The following is a 22769-nucleotide window of genomic DNA, read 5'->3' as shown; positions in this document are numbered from 1 at the left end:
GATACAATGCTGTGTCTCCACAGGGTGCCAATGGGTTACTATGATAACAGGGGCCCCTGTGCCACCATCTTGGTCCTCCACTGAAGCTCATCTTTATACTGTATATTGCAATACCCGGAGGTGGAAGCACCGAGCTACCTGTGCCGCCATCTGCCGCCTTGCTCTACGGCACCATCATGGGTGTGTCACTAACCATCCAGTAATGCCGGCGTCACCCCTCACATCCATCACCATGTAACCACGGTGTGCTGGACGCTGATGGAATCCCACATTCAATATATGTGAAGTGTACAGTACCGCCCTTCCCTATATACAGTGCCGTGCCGAGCGCCCACACCCCACAGCTCTTAAAGGGCCTCTGTCACCCCCTCCAGCCGTTATAAACTAAAAGAGCCACCTTGTGCAGCAGTAATGCTGCATTCTAACAAGGTGGCTCTTTTAGTTTATAACGGCTGGAGGGGGTGACAGTGGCCCTTTAAGTCTGAGTCTTTTTAACCCTTTAACAACAAGGGAGGTTTCTGTGCTCCGTTCATTTGCTCTGCTTTCTTTCAAGAGTCATCGCGTCTTTTTACTCTTCCCCCATCGCCGTATCAGGATTGTTTTTTATGTGGTGAGTCGTCGTTTTCACTGACTCCATTCATCTTATCACACAAAACACTGAAAATATGGTGAAATAGGGATTTTTGTGTACTCACCATAAAATCCTTTTCTCCGAGCCATTCATTGGGGGACACAGACCGTGGGTGTATGCTGCTGCCAATAGGAGACTGACACTAAGTGATACAAAAAAAAAAGCTCCTCCCCTGCAGTATACACCCTCCTGCTGGCTCTCAGCTAACCAGTTTGGTGCAAAAGCAGTAGGAGATCAATAACAATATATGAGCGTATAGCATGTCATATTATATATGAGAGTATAGCATGTCAGATTATAAAAAAACAAGCATAAGCTAATAACAGGGTGGGAGCTGTGTCCCCCAATGAATGGCTCGGAGAAAAGGATTTTACGGTGAGTACACAAAAATCCCTATTTCTCCTTCGCCTCATTGGGGGACACAGACCGTGGGACGTCCCAAAGCAGTCCCTGGGTGGGGACAACAATAGATCAGGCCCTGTGTAACCGCTACTTACAAGTGCGCCACCGCGGCCTCCAGAGTCCGCCTGCCCAGACTCACGTCTGTGGAAGTGTGGGAATTATAGTGCTTCAAGAATGCATGCGGACTGGACGAATCCGCAAGCTTGCAGGCGTGCCTTGCTGACGCCTGGTGCCTAGAACCCTTGATAGACAGGGAGATAGGCTGACATCTAGCACGGAAGGACTCCTGGATGGTGAAAAGAATTCACCATGTTATCATGGTCGATGAAACGGCTAAACCCTTCCTGAAAATGTCAGGAAGCCTTCCTCTGCCGTCAGGAAGCCCAAATAAAACGTCCAACCTTCAGAAGGACGCAGTCCTCAAGACGTACCTACTCAGAGCACTCACTTCGGCCAGAATATGGGGGATCTTATTCCATTTTGTGGACTGGAGCCAAAAGAGATGAGGGAAGAACTATGCCCTCATAACAGTGGTAATACAGTACCACCTTGGTAACTAGGGATGGAGATGGCCTGAGGACAACCTTGCCTCGAAGGTAATAAGGGAAAAAAGTCTGAAAGAGCTGAGAAGCTAGCTCCGAAGACTCGTCAGAGTGAGAATATCGCAGAGGAGAACGGGACGACTTTCCCTGATAGTAAAGTCTGCCCGGATGAAAAAGGAGCCTACTGTAAGGCTCCTAGGAATAATAAGGTCCCAATGATCTAACGGTATGCGATAGGGAAGAACTACGTGTGAAAAACTCCCTGTGAGAAAGTCCCTACTTGCAGTTGTGCTGCGATAAGGCGAGAAGATACTAGCTCCGCAAACAAAAAAACGGACGTGGTCAGTGCGGATCTCTGAGGATCACTGGGGCCCCTTTCTGCTTCCGAAAGGCTTTCGGAAGCAGTGGAAGGGGAGTTATGGAAACTGGTACCACGGCAGAACCAGAGCATGGAGAGCGATGACTCTTGGATCTCGAGGCCGAACCACGAACTCGAGTACATTGGCCTTCAGTCTGGATGTCATCCCACCTACAACTGGAGAGCTCCAGTAAGGACAGATCTGATGGAAGACTTCGGGGAGAAGTTCCCACTGACTTGAGGCGGAACCCTGATGGCTGAATTTGTTAGCCGTTCAGAGTTCTACTTCTGGGATATATACTGCCGAATAGACTTCGGCCCATCAGAGAAAGTGATGGCGCCTGACCGTGGGTACCTGCTAGATGACTGACGTAAGGCACCGCCGTGGCATTATCCAATTGAATTCGGATAGGGTGACCTGCCAGAAGGCAGTGGACCTGCTGTAAGACTACCGTTCGGATCTCCAGAACAATGATGGGGAGAAGAAGACTGGCATTGGAAGTTACTAATAACCATTGAACCGGGAGAAAGGCCCTGGATGAAGAAGGAGCTCAGAGACTATTGTCTGAAAGTCTGTTTGACTTGCTGAAAACGAGCGGAGCGAAGGAAACCGCTTCCATTGTCGTCACCATTTTTCCTCAGAACTCTCTTAGCAAATCGAATGAAATGAGGGGGTGAGTAATCAAGTCCTCAGAACTCTCCTTGCGCGAGCTCCCTGTTGAAGGGCCATGACCTTGTCTCGAGGAAGAATTACCATCCTTCTAGAAGTGTGCAGGATCATCCTCAAAAAGGATATCTGCTGGGCTGGAAATGAGGAGAACTTGTCTAAGTGTAGCTGTCAGCCCAGGAGAGAAGCTATCGCAAGAGATATAGACGACTCAGCGTAGTCCTGGAAGGGGGGCTAGACAGACCAAACAGGGCAGGACGAGCACGTCTCTAGAGTGCAAGAGAAACATGACATCCGCCATGACCCGAGCGAACACTCTGGGTGCGGAAGCAAGGCCGAAGGACAAGGTTGTGACTTGAAAATGCTGTTGACGAATGGAAAGGTGAAGGAATTTTTGCAGAGGGCAAGCAACCCGAATGTCGATGGATGCCGGAAACTGCACCTTTTTCTGTTGAAGTAATGGCTGAGCGGAGGAACTCCATCCAAAGAAGGAGGACCATGTCAAAGGTTGTTAGAAGTTCGAGGTCCAGGGTCGATCTTACTTTTCGTTCCCCTGTTTGGAACCAAGATCCCTTAGATCTAGACTGTGCTGGACAATCCTTATACAATCCTTTGTCAGTCTCCCGCTCAAAGGATTTGATTGGCCAGTTGTTGCTGGTGTGAATCAAGGTAGTTAAGGTCTCCCGGCTAGGAGACCATTGCTCTAGCAATCCATGCGGCCGCTAGGGAGGATAGAGCGCTGGACCCGAAGCCGCAAGACGGAACGAACCAGATTTGCTATCTGACAGTCCGTGGTATTTTTAATTGATGACCCATCAGGTAGGGATACTGGTAGGTATACCACAGGAGATTCTACCCGGTTAATCTGCCCCATGACAGAATGTGCGGCTGCATCCAGCAGGTCATAGTCTCTTGCCATCTCCTCTTTTCACGGTGCAGAGATAAAAATTAGGAACCCTCGATCCATCAACCTCTTAACAGGGAAGTGGAGAGGAATTGTCCGCCCTCTTGCATCATCCACTAAATAGTGGTGATGCAGAGGGGGGAGCTCATATGCCAAAAAGGGAGCCTCTATATGTCCACAGAGTTCAGGTCTCCAGGTGGACAGGACAGGTTGTCTGGCGTTAGGCCTGGATGCAGAAGAGGAAACATGGAGGCGACACTCCGTGTGCTCGTCTGTTGATGGTGTGGGGAGATCGGTGCCCTTTAAAGGACCCGTCGCCCTTAAAAAACAGGCCAGGCATGGCATCCCACGTAGAGGCTTCTGTCCAGTGAATCGCTTATCCGAATTGAATGGTAAATGCTCTCGAGGGAGTTTAGTCTCTGAAGCTCTGGCAAGCTCAGGCAATATCCAATCCACATTCAGAGCCTTGTTGTCATCAAATCATTGGTGAGGGAGCAGGAAACGAAAACTTCCGTTTTCTAGATGCCTGCAAGTTTCTAGACGCCTGCACATTTCTAGAATACTTGCGGCCCCTGCTAGCCGACGGCTCCCATGTAGCATAGGGACCATGTATATTGGTCCTGCGAGCACTCCAAACACAGAGGGGACACAGAGGGATTCAATCTCTTGGTCAGAGAACCATGGATTGGTCAGTGAAGAAGTCCACTGAGGGGAACTAGAGGATAAAGCTGGGGTCGGCGGCGGAGGGCTCCTCGGACTGATCAAGCGCCTTTAAGACCAGGGAATACTGGTCATGCGCCTTTAAGACCAGAGAATACTGGTCATGCCCCTTTAAGACCAGAGAATACTGGTCATGCGCCTTTAAGACCGGGGAATACTGGCCATGCGCCTTTAAGACCAGAGAATACTGGTCATGCCCCTTTAAGACCAGAGAATACTGGTCATGCGCCTTTAAGACCGGGGAATACTGGCCATGCGCCTTTAAGACCGGGGAATACTGGTCATGCGCCTTTAAGAACAGAGAATACTGGTCATGCACCTTTAAGACCAGAGAATACTGGTCCTGCACCTTTAAGACCAGAGAATACTGGTCATGCACCTTTAAGACCAGAGAATACTGGTCATGCACCTTTAAGACCAGAGAATACTGGTCATGCCCCTTTAAGACCAGAGAATACTGGTCATGCGCCTTTAAGACCGGGGAATACTGGCCATGCGCCTTTAAGACCAGAGAATACTGGTCATGCCCCTTTAAGACCAGAGAATACTGGTCATGCGCCTTTAAGACCGGGGAATACTGGCCATGCGCCTTTAAGACCGGGGAATACTGGTCATGCGCCTTTAAGAACAGAGAATACTGGTCATGCACCTTTAAGACCAGAGAATACTGGTCCTGCACCTTTAAGACCAGAGAATACTGGTCATGCACCTTTAAGACCAGAGAATACTGGTCATGCACCTTTAAGACCAGAGAACACTGGTCATGCACCTTTAAGACCAGAGAATACTGGTCATGCACCTTTAAGACCAGAGAATACTGGTCATGCACCTTTAAGACCAGAGAATACTGGTCGTGCACCTTTAAAACCAGGGAATACTGGTCATTCGCCTTTAAGACCAGGGAATACTGGTCATGCGCCTTTAAGACCAGGGAATACTGGTCATGCGCCTTTAAGACCACGGAGACCAGGGACTTCCTTACCCGGGTACTGATGTAGAGTCGATGTGCCCCTTTAATGCAAAAAAAAAAAAAAGTAAACAATAAAATAAAAACGTTGGGGTCTGAAACAGACCCATGTGCCTCCTACAGACACTAAGCAAGAACTGGTTAGCTGAGAGCCGGCAGGAGGATGTATACTGCGGGGGAGGAGGTAAGAGCCAGCAGGAGGGTGTATACTGCAGGGGAGGAGGTAAGAGCCAGCAGGAGGGTGTATACTGCAGGGGAGGAGGTGAGAGCCAGCAGGAGGGTGTATACTGCAGGGGAGGAGGTAAGAGCCAGCAGGAGGGTGTATACTGCAGGGGAGGAGCCGAGAGCCAGCAGGAGGGTGTATACTGCAGGGGAGGAGCTGAGAGCCAGCAGGAGGGTGTATACTGCAGGGGAGGAGCTGAGAGCCAGCAGGAGGGTGTATACTGCAGGGGAGGAGCCGAGAGCCAGCAGGAGGGTGTATACTGCAGGGGAGGAGCTGAGAGCCGGCAGGAGGGTGTATACTGCAGGGGAGGAGCTGAGAGCCAGCAGGAGGGTGTATACTGCAGAGGAGGAGCTGAGAGCCAGCAGGAGGGTGTATACTGCAGAGGAGGAGCTGAGAGCCAGCAGGAGGGTGTATACTGCAGGGGAGGAGGTAAGAGCCAGCAGGAGGGTGTATACTGCGGGGGAGGAGGTAAGAGCCAGCAGGAGGGTGTATACTGCAGGGGAGGAGGTAAGAGCCAGCAGGAGGGTGTATACTGCAGGGGAGGAGGTGAGAGCCAGCAGGAGGGTGTATACTGCAGGGGAGGAGGTAAGAGCCAGCAGGAGGGTGTATACTGCAGGGGAGGAGCCGAGAGCCAGCAGGAGGGTGTATACTGCAGGGGAGGAGCTGAGAGCCAGCAGGAGGGTGTATACTGCAGGGGAGGAGCTGAGAGCCAGCAGGAGGGTGTATACTGCAGGGGAGGAGCCGAGAGCCAGCAGGAGGGTGTATACTGCAGGGGAGGAGCTGAGAGCCGGCAGGAGGGTGTATACTGCAGGGGAGGAGCTGAGAGCCAGCAGGAGGGTGTATACTGCAGAGGAGGAGCTGAGAGCCAGCAGGAGGGTGTATACTGCAGAGGAGGAGCTGAGAGCCAGCAGGAGGGTGTATACTGCAGGGGAGGAGCCGAGAGCCAGCAGGAGGGTGTATACAGCAGGGGAGGAGCTGAGAGCCAGCAGGAGGGTGTATACTGCAGGGGAGGAGCTGAGAGCCGGCAGGAGGGTGTATACTGCAGGGGAGGAGCTGAGAGCCAGCAGGAGGGTGTATACTGCAGGGGAGGAGCTGAGAGCCGGCAGGAGGGTGTATACTGCAGGGGAGGAGCTGAGAGCCGGCAGGAGGGTGTATACTGCAGGGGAGGAGCTGAGAGCCGGCAGGAGGGTGTATACTGCAGGGGAGGAGCTGAGAGCCGGCAGGAGGGTGTATACTGCAGGGGAGGAGGTGAGAGCCAGCAGGAGGGTGTATACTGCAGGGGAGGAGCTGAGAGCCGGCAGGAGGGTGTATACTGCAGGGGAGGAGCTGAGAGCCAGCAGGAGGGTGTATACTGCAGGGGAGGAGGTGAGAGCCGGCAGGAGGGTGTATACTGCAGGGGAGGAGCTGAGAGCCGGCAGGAGGGTGTATACTGCAGGGGAGGAGCCGAGAGCCAGCAGGGGGGTGTATACTGCAGGGGAGGAGCCGAGAGCCAGCAGGAGGGTGTATACTGCAGGGGAGGAGGTAAGAGCCAGCAGGAGGGTGTATACTGCAGGGGAGGAGCCGAGAGCCAGCAGGAGGGTGTATACTGCAGGAGAGGAGCCGAGAGCCAGCAGGAGGGTGTATACTGCAGGAGAGGAGCCGAGAGCCAGCAGGAGGGTGTATACTGCAGGGGAGGAGCTGAGAGCCAGCAGGAGGGTGTATACTGCAGGGGAGGAGCTGAGAGCCAGCAGGAGGGTGTATACTGCAGGGGAGGAGGTAAGAGCCAGCAGGAGGGTGTATACTGCAGGGGAGGAGCCGAGAGCCAGCAGGAGGGTGTATACTGCACGGGAGGAGCTGGGAGCCGGCAGGAGGGTGTATACTGCAGGGGAGGAGCTGAGAGCCAGCAGGGAGGTGTATACTGCAGGGGAGGAGGTGAGAGCCAGCAGGAGGGTGTATACTGCAGGGGAGGAGGTGAGAGCCAGCAGGAGGGTGTATACTGCAAGGGAGGAGCTGAGAGCCGGCAGGAGGGTGTATACTGCAGGGGAGGAGGTGAGAGCCAGCAGGAGGGTGTATACTGCAAGGGAGGAGCTGAGAGCCGGCAGGAGGGTGTATACTGCAGGGGAGGAGGTAAGAGCCAGCAGGAGGGTGTACACTGCAGAGGAGGAGCTGAGAGCCGGCAGGAGGTGTATACTGCAGGGGAGGAGCTGAGAGCCGGCAGGAGGATGTATACTGCAGGGGAGGAGGTGAGAGCCAGCAGGAGGGTGTATACTGCAGGGGAGGAGCTGAGAGCCGGCAGGAGGGTGTATACTGCACGGGAGGAGCTGAGAGCCGGCAGGAGGGTGTATACTGCAGGGGAGGAGCCGAGAGCCAGCAGGAGGTGTATACTGCAGAGGAGGAGCTGAGAGCCAGCAGGAGGTGTATACTGCAGGGGAGGAGCTGAGAGCCAGCAGGAGGGTGTATACTGCACGGGAGGAGCTGAGAGCCGGCAGGAGGGTGTATACTGCAGGGGAGGAGCTGAGAGCCAGCGGGAGGGTGTATACTGCAGGGGAGGAGCCGAGAGCCAGCAGGAGGGTGTATACTGCAGAGGAGGAGGTAAGAGCCAGCAGGAGGGTGTATACTGCAGGGGAGGAGCCGAGAGCCAGCAGGAGGGTGTATACTGCAGGGGAGGAGCTGAGAGCCAGCAGGAGGGTGTATACTGCAGGGGAGGAGGTGAGAGCCAGCAGGAGGGTGTATACTGCAGGGGAGGAGGTGAGAGCCAGCAGGAGGGTGTATACTGCAGGGGAGGAGCTGAGAGCCGGCAGGAGGGTGTATACTGCAGGGGAGGAGGTGAGAGCCAGCAGGAGGTGTATACTGCAGGGGAGGAGGTGAGAGCCAGCAGGAGGGTGTATACTGCAGGGGAGGAGCCGAGAGCCAGCAGGAGGGTGTATACTGCAGGGGAGGAGCCGAGAGCCAGCAGGAGGGTGTATACTGCAGGGGAGGAGCCGAGAGCCAGCAGGAGGGTGTATACTGCAGGGGAGGAGCCGAGAGCCAGCAGGAGGGTGTATACTGCAGGGGAGGAGCCGAGAGCCAGCAGGAGGGTGTATACTGCAGGGGAGGAGCCGAGAGCCAGCAGGAGGGTGTATACTGCAGGGGAGGAGCCGAGAGCCAGCATGAGGGTGTATACTGCAGGAGAGGAGCCGAGAGCCAGCAGGAGGGTGTATACTGCAGGGGAGGAGCTGAGAGCCAGCAGGAGGGTGTACACTGCAGGGGAGGAGCTGAGAGCCAGCAGGAGGGTGTACACTGCAGAGGAGGAGCTGAGAGCCGGCAGGAGGGTGTATACTGCAGGGGAGGAGCTGAGAGCCAGCAGGAGGGTGTATACTACAGGGGAGGAGCCGAGAGCCAGCAGGAGGGTGTATACTGTAGGGGAGGAGCCGAGAGCCAGCAGGAGGGTGTATACTGTAGGGGAGGAGCCGAGAGCCAGCAGGAGGGTGTATACTGCAGGGGAGGAGCCGAGAGCCAGCAGGAGGGTGTATACTGCAGGGGAGGAGCTGAGAGCCAGCAGGAGGGTGTATACTGCAGGGGAGGAGCTGAGAGCCAGCAGGAGGGTGTATACTGCAGGGGAGGAGCCGAGAGCCAGCAGGAGGGTGTATACTGCAGGGGAGGAGCCGAGAGCCGGCAGGAGGGTGTATACTGCAGGGGAGGAGCCGAGAGCCAGCAGGAGGGTGTATACTTCAGGGGAGGAGCTGAGAGCCAGCAGGAGGGTGTATACTGCGGGGGAGGAGCTGAGAGCCAGCAGGAGGGTGTATACTGCGGGGGAGGAGCTGAGAGCCAGCAGGAGGGTGTATACTGCAGAGGAGGAGCTAACTTTTTTTGTATCACTTAGTGTCAGCCTCCTATTGGCAGCAGCATACACCCACGGTCTGTGTCCCCCAATGAGGCGAAGAAGAAATGGTAAAACCCGCAGTTCGGCCATTGTTCCTCGGGATCCGTTGTTACATTGTTCCTCGGGATCCGTTGTTACATTATTCATTGGCAGGAAGGTGCTTGACCGGTCAGAAGGGGACGGCGACACCGAGGACACCTCCATTGTATGTTCCTTCCAGACCATGTTATTTTCCATTGTTTTCGTGGTGAGAGGATGGGTTTATTGATCCCGCTTTCTGCACTTACGATAATGACATTTTCTTAGGGAGGTGAGCTTAAAAATAAAAACAATTCTGCCACCCTTCATTTTCTTTTCTTTACAGCTGTGTAAGCGCCAATAGAAATTATACTTTTCTCATAGAAATCTAATTGGCCAATCATTAGAAATTTAATGTAGAAACTGTATGCAAATGAGGCTGGAAGTGCCTTGGGGGTGCGGCAATGCACTGAGAAGCAGCAGTCCAGTTGATTTCCCCGCCCCACTGCACTTCCAGCCTAAGGCAAAAAGAGGCAGGGAGACATGAAAGAGGAGGCACATGTGAATAAAGCCGTATACACCTGCCTCACATCAGGTGCCTGTAGACCGCCGTACACACTCACCTGGTCCTCGGCGGGGCACAGTGACGGTGGCTTCACTACTGGAGACCTCATTACTGGCGACACACCACAAAGTCTGCGGCTCTTTCCCCATGGATACAGTGAGGTTCTGCTGGTCGGACACTCGGTGACTGACGTTTCGCCATTTATACTGCGAGGGTCGAGCGCCATCCGAGGAGCAGGAGCAGCTCAGCGTAACGTTGTGCCCCACAGTCATGGTCTGTACGGAGACTTTACACACCGGATCTGTAGAAGACAAGAAGGAAATGGATCAGCTCCTGCTAACCCCATGTACTGCGACCGAAGGGTGTGCCGCAATAATATCCACACCAGAGCACGCGGCGGCGTCAGCAAAGCAAACGTGGAGGTCTATGGGAATAGTGGTGTTACTGCCACATAGACAACTACATCACACACTGAGGAAACGTCATGCAAGCTCCTGCCGCCCTGTCTCCCCTGTAGTCAGATAGGTAGGTGAGACCTCACACCACGGATCCTGTCCACAGAATGGAGGCCGCCCACTAACTTACTGGGGGATAACGGTGACGGAGAGGAGGTTAGAACACTGTATAATAAGGTCATCTCACCCAGTGTCCATGATGGTGCACCGCCACCCCCTGTTGTGTCAGAAGGGGGTCCTCATACTGAGTGGTGCTCATCTAAAGAAGAGCACTGAAAACCCCAGATCTGCAGATTACACTCATCACATAAAGACTGTTCTTCCTTGGGGTCCGATCTCTTAGAAGCTCAGAGACAACTCAGGGGAATTTACACAGGCCAAAAATACGGAAAACAGAGGAATAGTGTTCCTGTAAGGCCACGGTCACACCTTCAGTATTTCCCTCACGTGCGCTCTCCCAGAGAGGCCCGGACATCTGATAATGACATCCGGTGGGAGGAACACACCACATGCGCAAAGTATACCGGCTAATTACAATGCAGGGGTTAAAAGGTCAGATGGGACATCAGCCACTCATCCCCCATAGAAAAAGCTTACGTGAAACGTGTGTCGGTGGTGGTCCCGGGAATCCTCTTGGTCCGTGCCCCAGCACTTCACATCACGGGTAGGTGTACTTGATATGCACGCTTATTCGTTGCATCGCTTCCACATGCTAGACTAATTTATACCAGTAATACCTCTGAGCACTTTATGTGAACTGTATGATATGGTTCTGCTCAAATTCTAATATTTGCACAGTGAGACTTACTGTTTCCACGAGTCTCTGATATCACATACTGATGTGTATTGTGGAACTGTTCCTTACCCAAACCTCCCATTCCCGGGGCGCTCGTTGTGGATCCCACCTTTATCAACCTCGATATTCATGTTCTGATATATCACACTATGTATAATTGTATTCATAATGTTTGTTTTATGAAGTCAGGACTCCATTTTCTTTTGTTCAATAGTCATTCTAGGAGTTTCTTCTTTACTATATCCCCACTTGATTAAGACCATACTTTGGATTATGTTGCTTACATTGCCTTTTATTTGTCTTATTATCAGTGTCCCCGTGAACTATTTAATAGAAGCAGAAAAGGTCTGGGCCCCCCTCTGCTCACCGGGCCCCAAACGCCAGTAATGCCCTGATGGTGGTCCTCCGTCCAGGCTCCAACCATGGAAGACTGAAATGCAGAAAACGTTGAGAAAGGCCGAGCTGCCCTGTCTGTTACTCCCACTCATTGCTATGAGGACAGCGCAGCTCAGCTATTCTGTAATTGCCGGCATGAGAGGATGAAATGGGAAAAACCTGTAAAAATCATCCCGCCCTGTAGAGTCTATATCACCAATGAAGGACGGTCGCCGACTAACCGCTCATTGTGACCAGATATGTGCCACAATCTGCTGGTGTAATACCGGCTCCTGCCAGGAACGATCCCCCGGCCCCGCACTCACCGAGCACCCGCAGACTGAAGAAGAGGTTTTGAAATTTGTCATTGACCAGGAGCACCGCCTTGTACATCCCGCTGTCCTCCGGAGTCACGTCCTGGAGGATGAAGGTCTTCTCCGTCAGGTTTAAATCAACTCTGTCCTTAATATTATAGAACCCATAGAAGTCCGGCTCCTTCCCCTCCTCCAGCTCCACGATCTTTATCTCATTTTTCAGCCAGGTGATCTCCGAGGGCTGAACATCTCCACTCGCTCTGAAGGTCACACTGCTACCGGTGACTTTAGTAATCTGCTCTTCTCCTAAGAGAAAAAGAAACAAGGGATCAAAGGTATATGGACACTGTCAGGAAATAGGAAGAAGTTCTGATTACTTCAATTAAACATACAGAGCTCTCAGCTGCAGTTTCCTCTGCCTGCCAGCACAAGGCTGGAATTCTAAGCCACTCTTTCTCCCCCCTGCTATATAATTGTAATGTGAGCCCAGTATGCCAACACTGGGATCGCTGCAGAATTTATATTGCTCTGTGCTGCAAAAGCCGTCTCTCTCTAAATCCCTCATTCCCCCCTCCCACCTAATACCAGCCAAAACTGGTACAGCCCGTTCCAGAAAGCATGGGACTCTATTGTTCTTTGAAAGTTAGGTATATTGGCACCGATACGGGCTAGAGATATAAGGATTATATATTCCGGATGTCCATCGAGAGATATATAGCTCACGGAAATCGCTAGGAGCTAAACCCAACGAGTGTAAGGAGCGGGTTTCTCCATAAGCGGGTCATGTAACTATGCCGTGTTTACACTTAAAAGAATCCCCCCGATGTGGTGCACATCCTGATCATTCTGTTGTTCGTATACGAGGTTCATACAGCGAGCTATGTATAAAAATGGTTTGTCCCAGCTCTAAGAAAGGGGAGGATTCAGCCTCTGAGTGAGGTCACCACAGGGGCAGTGCCTTGGCTTTAGGCTGGGACATAAGTGAGTGAAGCAGCAGTCTTCCAGGGTCTTTTGTCCAAGGAATAAGCTGAGAGTCACATCTGAGATGCACTGGGATATATGCCCTTCCCCCACAGCACGTGGTCTGCCATGAGATGAGATGATATGAACGAAATGTAAGTGTTTTTTCAACTTTAATTCCATTTTATTTGTACTTGTACTGTGCATACGACTTGTCTACTTTTATAACACCTTTTTATAATTCTGTAAACACTGCCTACCTTTTTTGGAATAAAATATAAAAAAATTACTAGCTTTGTCTCTCTTTGCTCTATAATGTACTGCCACATCCTCTGAAGTGAATTATGCTACTAATCTGGGTTGGCTCCTGACCCGTTACTAAGTAAGAAATTGGAACTGGTGGCAGTGGATTTGTCCTGTGCATTTGAGAGGCTTTGTAACGACTGGCGGCGTTGATAATTATTGTTCCCGCCTAAATGGGAGTAGTTATATTGCCCTGGCTGCAGTGTGCCCATTAGCCAGTACATAGAAGGCAGCCTTTCTGGCGACTAATCATGCTAGGTGCAGTACCCGGTCTGACTTGAAGGTAAGGGGGGCACCAGAGAGCTGCAAGTTCCAAACCAGACCTGGGAAGTGGAATATAGATAAATCCCCTTCAGAAAGAACCAGGGGCAACCAAACAACCCCAATTCATGACAAATTGGTGTGAGCGACAGGGAAGATAAAAATATCCTCCCCATGAATCGTGACAGACACCTCAATGTGACCTAAAAGAAAAGAGTGACGAGCGACCGTGGATGAGTGTGATGCCTAGGAGAGGTGAACTAGGAGAGTAGACCCTCTGCGTCACGGTGCTGAACCTCCCCCGGGTGAGCGAACCTGGTGGACCCGACCCCTATACGGGGATTGTAAGGGGCAGGCCCGGAGGAGTCAGTAACCGAGACATCTGGTACCAAGAGGGGCGGCTCATAGGGAAGCAGGGGACCAACACAGATACGACAGACAGGACGGCCGTCAACAAGGTAGCATGGAGACAGGAACCTAGGAAGGCTGGACAGGTTCAGGGAATACTGGATGAGAGAACCGAGAAGAGGAGGACTGCAGAGAACACTAGAAGAAGGACCCCAAGACACCAGGGAAAGTAACCAGAAGAGAGATAGGGACCTAAGAGTAGAATCCAGGGGCCAAGGAAGCCCCGGGCAGAGCAGGAGCAAGGAATCCAGGGACAGGAAGAACCAGAGACTGCGGGAAACAGCAGCATGGATATAGTAACAAAAAAGGACGGGAATATATGCAGAGAAGGCCTAAGCGTGAGCACATGACCCTGGTATTGTCGAGTAATTGGTGTAAGGAGGGATAGCCTACCTACCCCCTTAAAACCCCTTGAAACATGCCATTACCCCAAATAAAAACATGGACCACAATTTCTTTGGAATATTATAGGCCACAGCAGCCTTTATTTAACATAAAACATAATACATTGAAATACACATCATTAACATTTTTAAACTAGGAGGAGTCCTTGGAGCTCCCAGGAATCTGGTGATTAACACAGCATAACGTGAACATACATCAAACCAAATTTCTCCCAGCCGTTACCACACTGGCTTGGGAGCACCAAAAACCCAGCGGGTTCACTGTTCACACTAAAATTCTAGGGGAACCGACCACCCCTGCCGGAACTCTTTTCCACAATTCACCAGCTCCAAAACGAGTTGAACTCCAAAGATAGAGGAGCCATAAGCCAATGAATCCCACAACCCAATTTCCACCAACTCCAAGGACTCCACCCAGCCACCACGGCCACAATGACCCACTATAAAACATAAACCACAAAACAAACCCCTCAAAAACACAATGACAGCCAATAATTAGGGTGAGACACTCGCTGTACCCAGAGAGCGGGAACTGATTAGGCCACACCCCCACCATGCCATAAATCCTGTCTCCATTCTAAGCCACCCACCTTATTTTCCTTAACCCCTCCCTCCAACCCATTGTCATGATGTCCTCCTCTTACGCCGCGGGGGGAAGGGGAGGCTCAGCTCCGTCCATTTCTTGACCCTGGTATTGTCGAGTAATTGGGGTAAGGCGGAATAGCCTACTCACCCCCTTAAAACCCCTTGAAACATGCCATTACCCCAAATAAAAACATGGACCACAATTTATTTGGAATATTATAGGCCACAGCAGCCTTTATTTAACATAAAACATAATACATTGAAATACACATCATTAAAATTTTTAAACTAGGAGGAGTCCTTGGAGCTCCCAGGAATCTGGTGATTAACACAGCATAACGTGAACATACATCAAACCAAATTTCTCCCAGCCGTTACCACACTGGCTCGGGAGCACCAAAAACCCAGCGGGTTCACTGTTCACACTAAAATTCTAGGGGAACCGACCACCCCTGCCGGAACTCCCTTCCACAATATACCAGCTCCAAAACGAGTTGAACTCCAAAGACAGAGGAGCCATAAGCCAATGGATCCCCCAACGCAATTTCCACCAACTCCAAGGACTCCACCCAGCCACCACAACGAGGGACTTTGAATACCTCAAAGGCTCGAGACCCCCCAGAACGAAAAGCTATGGCCTTCTCCACACCTTCTTGCAAACCAAGCACCCAAAAATCAATCCCCACCGCATTTAAATGCACCCCGTCAGCCAACCAGAAAGCACCATCCCCTTTTTCCAACTCAAAATGCCTCACGGCCACCCCACCGTTTCTGGCCACAAAAGACGACAAAGCCCTATTAACCTTGATCCTGGCCTTGTTAATTTTATCCAACGACCGCATATTCCTCCCACGTTTACACGGTACAATCTCCGACCATACAACAGATAATCCGGGATACAAAAGCCACAACCGTAACAAATCCTGCTTTATATCCGTAATCAATTCCCTAAAAGGCCACACACCCAAATCGTTACTTCCCACATGTATCACCAATATGTCCGGGGACATATCCAAAATAACCACTGTAACGGGGTCTACCAAGCTGGGGTACCTCTTTCAGTATCACCCCGTGTTTTAGGAGGTCCACTCTGCTTTTGCTGGATTCTGAATGAAGGACGCTGGCTGGAATTCCTTGATTACGTGAGAGCATATAAAAGCTGACTGCTATTCCACGTATTTCCAGTCTAAAAGAACAACCTTTATTTACAGCACACAGAATATATAACACAGATACACAGGGCAGGCCAATAGGAACACAGCAGGCCAGACCTACATTACAATAGCCGCAGGGGGGCGGAGCCTGCCGCTATTTACTGTTGGAATTACAAAGGTGGGGGGAGGTCAGAAAGAGAATATCTTGTCCAGGGGCGCAGCCTGTGGACTGATGCATTTCACATGGAACCTATTATACATAATATATACTGCATCACATATTCTTGGTGCTGGGGGTTCTGTAACACAGCTTCCCTTTTTTAGCGACGCGATCGGCATACACAGTCTGATCCTTAACGGATCGGTTTGGGGATGACCGAAGTTTATGGGGTTGGTACGAGTTCCATTTGTCGACTTAGTCCATCGGCGTTACCGTTTTGTTTGCCGGGTCAGTAGTGGATGGTGAAGTCCAGAGGTTGTAGGGCTAAACTCCACCGCAGTAATCTGGCGTTGTCTCAGGAGACCCGATGAAGCCAGACTAGGGGATTATGGTCCGTTAGGAGGGAAAACTGTCGTCCATACAAATATGGTTGCAACTTTTTGAGTGCCCATACTACCGCCAGGCACTCCTTCTCGATGGCCGCATAGCTCACTTCACAGGGCAGTAGTTTCCGACTCAGGTAAGCTACCGGGTGTTCTTGGCCGTCCGGCCCGACTTGGCTTAGTACTGCCCCCAATCCAAACAAAGAAGCGTCTGTGTGAACCAGGAAACGTTTAGTTGGATCGGGTGCGGCCAATACAGGGGTATTGGTAAGGGCATCCTTTAGCTGGCGGAAGGCTTCCTCACACTCTGGGGTCCAGGTTACCTGGCGGGGTTCGTTCTTACGGGTCAGATCAGTGAGGGGCTTGGCTACGCTGCTGTAATTGGGAACGAATTTCCTGTAATACCCCGCTGTCCCTAGAAACGCCATGACCTGGGTTTTAGTGCGTGGGGTGGGCCATTTGGCTATGGCCTCAATCTTGGCTGGTTCTGGTCGCTGTTTCCCACTTCCCACCCAATGCCCTAAATACTGAACCTCTGCTTTGCCCACCTGACACTTGTTTGGGTTCAGGGTGATTCCGGCCTTGTGGATCCTGTCTAATACTGTCTGTAGGTGATTTAGATGCTCTTCCCATGTTGCCCTGTAGATGGCGATGTCATCCAGGTAGGCACACGCATAGTCCTGGAGACCATCCAGAAGCCGGTCAGCCAGCCTCTGGAAGGTCGCCGGGGCAGTCTTCATCCCGAATGGCATAACTCAAAACTGGAATAAGCCAAAGGGGGTGACAAATGCCGACTTGGGAATAGCATCAGGACTAAGGGGAATCTGCCAGTAGCCTTTGCATAGATCGATGGTGGTCAAATACTTTGCCCCTGCCAGCCGGTCTAACAAGTCATCCACACGCGGCATGGGATACGCATCCGTCACTGTTTTCTCATTGAGCTAACGATGGTCTACACAAAACCGTGTAGTCCCATCCTTCTTTGGCACTAACACTACGGGGGATGCCCAGGGACTATCTGACTCTTCAATGACCCCTAAACGCAACATCTCTTGTATCTCTTGTCGCATCCCTTCTCATACAGACTCAGGGACGCGGAAGGGGGGTTGTCGCAGGGGGGTATGATCCTGGGTCTCAACCTTGTGTTGTGCCAGGTGAGTGTACCCGGGTTTCCCCGAAAACATCCTCTGTCGCTGCCTCAACAACTCCTCTGCCTGCTGTCTCTCCCGGGGACCTAAGTCTTCACCCCAGTGTACCTGGTCCCATGTTTTAGACTGAGTCCTCTCCCCTAAGACATCAGGCAAGGGAAGTCCAGCTAAATCCTCTGCTTCAGGTGCACAGATGGCCACTACCTCTTCAGGGCGCTCTCGATAGGGCTTCAGCATATTCACGTGGAACATGCGGATAACCCTGGGGTCGTCACAATTGGCGACATTATAGGTTGTGTCGGCTATTTTCCCCACTACCTGGTAGGGCCCCTGCCATGCAGCTTGGAACTTGTTCTGCCTAGTGGGCTCTAACACCAGGACCTTCTGCCCTATTTCCAAGGTGCGCACTCTGGCCCTCCGATCGTACCATACGCGCTGACGCCGCTGGGCCACCTGCATGTTCCCATGTACAGCCTGGGTCAGCTCGTGTAGGCGGTCCCGGATTTCCAGCACATAGGGTACAATAGGTACCCCTTCTATGGTGCCCTCCCCGTCCCAGTGTTCTAGCACTAAGTCTAGGGGTCCCCTTTCCCGTCTCCCGTATACCATTTCGAATGGGGAGAACCCCGTGGATTCTTGGGGCACCTCTCGATAGGCAAACAGGAGGTGAGGCAAGAATTTCTCCCAGTCCCTGTAGGTCCTGGTAAAAGTCCCAATGAGTTGTTTTAATGTCCCGTTAAAGCGTTCACACAACCCATTGGTTTGCGGGTGGTACGGGGTGCTTCTAATGGACTTTACGCCCCACAGCTTCCACAGTTGGTTGGTCACCTCTGCTGTAAACTGGGTACCCTGGTCCGAGATAATCTCCCAAGGAAATCCAACCCGTGAGAAAACCTGGTGCAGGGCAGCCGCCATCGTCTCTGCCAGTATGTTAGGTAACGCAACCGCCTCTGGATACCGTGTGGCATAATCTACCACTGTCAATATATACCTTTTCCCTGACGGACTGGGTTTGGCTAACGGCCCTATCAGATCGACCGCTACTCGGCTAAATGGTTCCTCCACAATGGGGAGAGGGCGTAATTTGGCCTTGCATCGATCTCCCCTCTTGCCAATGCGCTGGCAACTGTCACAGGTCTGGCAGTATTGACGAACATCATAGGTTACCCCCGGCCAAAAGAAGTTTTGTGTCAGACGATGCCTGGTGCGACTGACGCCGAAGTGCCTGGCCAAGGGTATGTCATGAGAGATTCGCAGTAACTCCTGCCTATACTTCTTGGGAACTACCAGCTGTCGTTTTATAGTGGGGCTCGTCCCTGTGTGGTGCTGCTCTGTGATCCGGTAGAGGAGTCCCTGCTTCCATATAAACTGTTCCCCTTCCAGTACCCCTCTCCCCTCCTGTGCCTTCCCACGATATCCCTCCAATGAAGGATCCTCAAGTAACTCCCTCTTAAATTCATCTGGGGTGGCCCAAGAAATGTGTCTGGCTATGGGAATACGTGTAGGGCTGGGATGTCTTAACTGGGCCTCCTCTGAGTGTGATTCCGCCTCCGCAGCTCGAGCTTGTCTCCGGGTGGTCACAGGATATGTCTCAGCCAGAGGGGCAACCGAGAAGGCAGACAACATGGGCCCCAAGTCATTTCCCAGCAAAACGTCTGCAGGCAAATCCTCCATCAAGCCGACCTCAACAAGGCCATCCCTGACTCCCCAGTTCAGGTGAATCCTGGCAGTGGGCAGTCGATGTATGGCTCCCCCTGCTACACGGACTGCCACTGTCCGGTCTGTCTTCTCTTGGTCCCGGACGAGATGAGGCTTCACAAGGGTCAAAGTTGCTCCGGAATCTTAGTCCCTGCATGTGTTTCCCATTAACCCACACGACCTGTCGATGCTGTTGTCGATTATCTGCCTAGGCTGCCTGCACGGGGTCTACTTCATGCAGCACTTCCTCCATGTCTTCCACCCCTTGGTTAGTTGTAGCCCCCAATGCCGGGTCAGCTTCGCCTTGGTAGCAGTGTACAGCGGCCCGACGGAAGGTGGCTGTTCCCGCCTTTGGCCACTGGGTATGCTGAGTCCGGTTGGGACATTGTCTTTGCAGGTGGCCCAGCTGACGGCAGGTGTGGCATCGCGCCCCAGGGGAACTGTAGTAGGCCGGGTTTCTAGCTGGTCCCCCTACAATCTTTTCGTGGTTTGGGGCCCTCCAGGTCCATGGGCGGACCCCTAGTGACCATCTTTGATCCGGACAACTGAGGCCTCCTGGCATCATGATGTTCATCGGCCAGACGAGCGGCTTCCTCAAGAGTCATTGGCCGCCTGTCCCGAAGCCATTCCTGTGTCTCGGTGTTTTGTCCATTAAAGAATCGTTCTAACAAGAAGAGCTGGAGGACGTCCTCCTTATTGGTTGCTTGGCTCCCTTGTACCCACTGTAGCAGTGACCGCCGTAATTTACAGGCCCATTCAGCATGGGTATCGGTTACTCGTTTTATAAGTCCGCGGAACTTTTGGCGGTATGCCTCTGGTGTCAGCGCATACCGGGCCAAGATCACTTCTTTGATCCGCTCATAGTCCATACAGTCCTCATCAGGTACCGTGCGTTAGGCGTCTGCTGCCCAGCCTGTCAGCTTGCTGGCCAGAATCTGAACCCGTTCCTCCGGCTTCACTTGATGAAGGGCACACTGCCGCTCAAAGTCCTGCAGAAAGCCATCAATGTCTTCCTCTGCCTCCCCTAACTGTCGGAAGGCATTATACTGGATCTTTTTGTGGCTTACTGTTGAAGGTACCAGCCAGAGCTCCCCTTGCTCGCTTAATCTCCTCTCTCCACTCTGCCATCTCCATCTTGGCCAGCTCCACTTTGGTCCTCTCTGCCATCTCCATCTTGGTTAGCTTTATCCTGGTCCGCTCGGCCATCTTTTCCTTCAGATCAGTACGCACATCAGCCATCACCTCTCGTATGATCTCTACTGCAGGGTTTGGGCCATAGAACGCCAGTCTGTTCTTTACCTCCCTCTGGAATTCAGTCTCCTCCACGTTCACATTGGGGGGCGCTGCACTGTCGTGTTCCATGATGGCTGCTATCAAATCCGCTTTTGTTTTGTTGCTGGCGATTAACCCTCGGGCTTCCACCAGATCTTTTAATGTAGTCCTCTTTAACTTCGGGTAGTTGTCTTCCATTCATTCCTTTCCTCCTGTAGAAGGGATATCACATCCCGCTGTCTGCCACCAGTGTAACGGGGTCTACCAAGCTGGGGTACCTCTTTCAGTACCATCCCGTGTTTCAGGAGGTCCACTCTGCTTTTGCTGGATTCTGAATGAAGGACGCTCGCTGGAATTCCTTGATTACGTGAGAGCATATAAAAGCTGACTGCTATTCCACGTATTTCCAGTCTAAAAGAACAACCTTTATTTACAGCACACAGAATATATAACACAGATACACAGGGCAGGCCAATAGGAACACAGCAGGCCAGACCTACATTACAATAGCCGCAGGGGGGCGGAGCCTGCCGCTATTTACTGTGGGAATTACAAAGGTGGGGGGAGGTCAGAAAGAGAATATCTTGTCCAGGGGCGCAGCCTGTGGACTGATGCATTTCACATGGAACCTATTATACATAATATATACTGCATAAGATATTCTTGGTGCTGGGGGTTCTGTAACAACCACGTTATGTATTTCCCGCAATACCCTATTCCAGGCCATTCCCCTAAAACCAATCCACCTGACCACCGCCAACTTCCGATCAAAGCCAAGCTGTCTACCCTCTGATCGTACATCCGCTCGCAGGGCTCCCCAATGGACATAAGAATGGCCGAAAATGCACACCAATAGCGGCAAGGGACCTGAAAAATACAAACACAACGTACTAAAAAAACAAAAAACAATCCCCTGAATTTAGATATGCCAAAACAATTGACAATGCCAGATAACCCGACCACCACCCCCTATGGCCTCACATAACTGCGATACTGATTGGACCGCCATCTCCCAATACGCTTGATAACATCAGCCCCCAAACCTCCCGTGGCCGCATCCGTTGCCACCCCAATGCGAAAAGAGTGAGGAGCAAAACGAGAATCATCCAACCCCAAAACTTTAAGAGCCCTTTTGAAAACCATGGTAAACTGATACCGAGAAAGGAAAGAACCATCTTAGTGGCAAAGTAAAGATATTTCCCTATTAGGCATAAGCTCCCAAAAACCCACCAAACCACTAACCGGACACATTCCAGAGCCGGCGACAGAACCCAACACAACCCTCTTACTTCGCCCTTCCTGGTCCGTCTTAGAACGACGCAACCAAAACTCCACTCGACCCTCAGACAATAGGACATCCCACACTAAGATTCCTCCCATCACTTTTTTACTGGGAGACACCAATTCCCCAATTCTCATTGCACCAAAAAATGCAAAAGAAAAAGCCAATCTGGACAAACGATATTCAAAATCCGACACATAACAAGAAACCAGCGCCTCACCCAACCTCTCCAACATCGAAAATAACACTGTTGAGGAGAGCCATAAGATCAAATACTTAATTAACCCCAAGCCATAAGAGATTGAGAGAAATGACCCATAACGTGTATTGTTTGATCTTACATAAGTTTTTTAGATGAAAGTGAGACCCTAAAGATGGCTGCCATTTCCTGTCTCAGCATACCATGCGGCTGCCTGGCTGGTATCCAAGATGACGCCCACCTTGATGACCTCATGGATCCACCCACAGTGACACCCACCTTGATGACCTCATGGACCAACCCACCCTGATGACCTCATGGATCCACCCATGGACTTGCTCATTGCCCAACCCACTAACCAATGGAATGCATCCGATCACTCCCATTCTAGAGCTAACCGAGCCCCCCTTACAGGGGATATGTAACCATGTGTTCTGACTGAATAAAGCGCTTGGAGCTGAGCCATAGATTGATCAAGGAGAGTTTACATCTGACTGTGTGTGTCATTTGTTTATTTCTTTGGTGCACCTGATCAATATACATTAGGCCAGGAGTAGGCAACGAGTGAACATATATATATATATATATTGTTCAACCTAACAATTTGGCTGCCCAACCTGGGGCCAGCAGAGGAAGAGCCCTGAACCCTGAGGACCGGCGACTGGAACGGCAGAACGCGCTGAATACCCCGAACGTGGAGACTGATCACCTCCTTATCAGAACACGGTAAGTCTGCTGATTTTTATAATCTGTAGTCTTTACCTTGTGTCCTTC

At 51.7% G+C, this 22769-nt stretch overlaps 1 protein-coding gene across 1 annotated transcript in view; it reads right to left on the bottom strand.

Annotated features, from left to right (window-relative positions):
* Positions 1-22769, bottom strand: part of LOC138672454 (basement membrane-specific heparan sulfate proteoglycan core protein-like) — a 213526-nt gene that overhangs the window by 50516 nt on the left and 140241 nt on the right. The window contains exons 7-8 of the mRNA XM_069760432.1: positions 11791-12084; positions 9897-10139 (exon numbers count right to left, since the gene is read on the bottom strand). Coding sequence (XP_069616533.1) covers positions 9897-10139; positions 11791-12084 — 537 coding nt within the window. The remainder of the gene's footprint in view (positions 1-9896; positions 10140-11790; positions 12085-22769) is intronic.

Source organism: Ranitomeya imitator, chromosome 3 (assembly GCF_032444005.1).
Source record: "Ranitomeya imitator isolate aRanImi1 chromosome 3, aRanImi1.pri, whole genome shotgun sequence".
Classification (NCBI taxonomy): domain Eukaryota; kingdom Metazoa; phylum Chordata; class Amphibia; order Anura; family Dendrobatidae; genus Ranitomeya; species Ranitomeya imitator.
The sequence above is the reverse complement of the archived record's forward strand: the minus strand, read 5'-3'. Positions and strand labels throughout refer to the sequence as shown.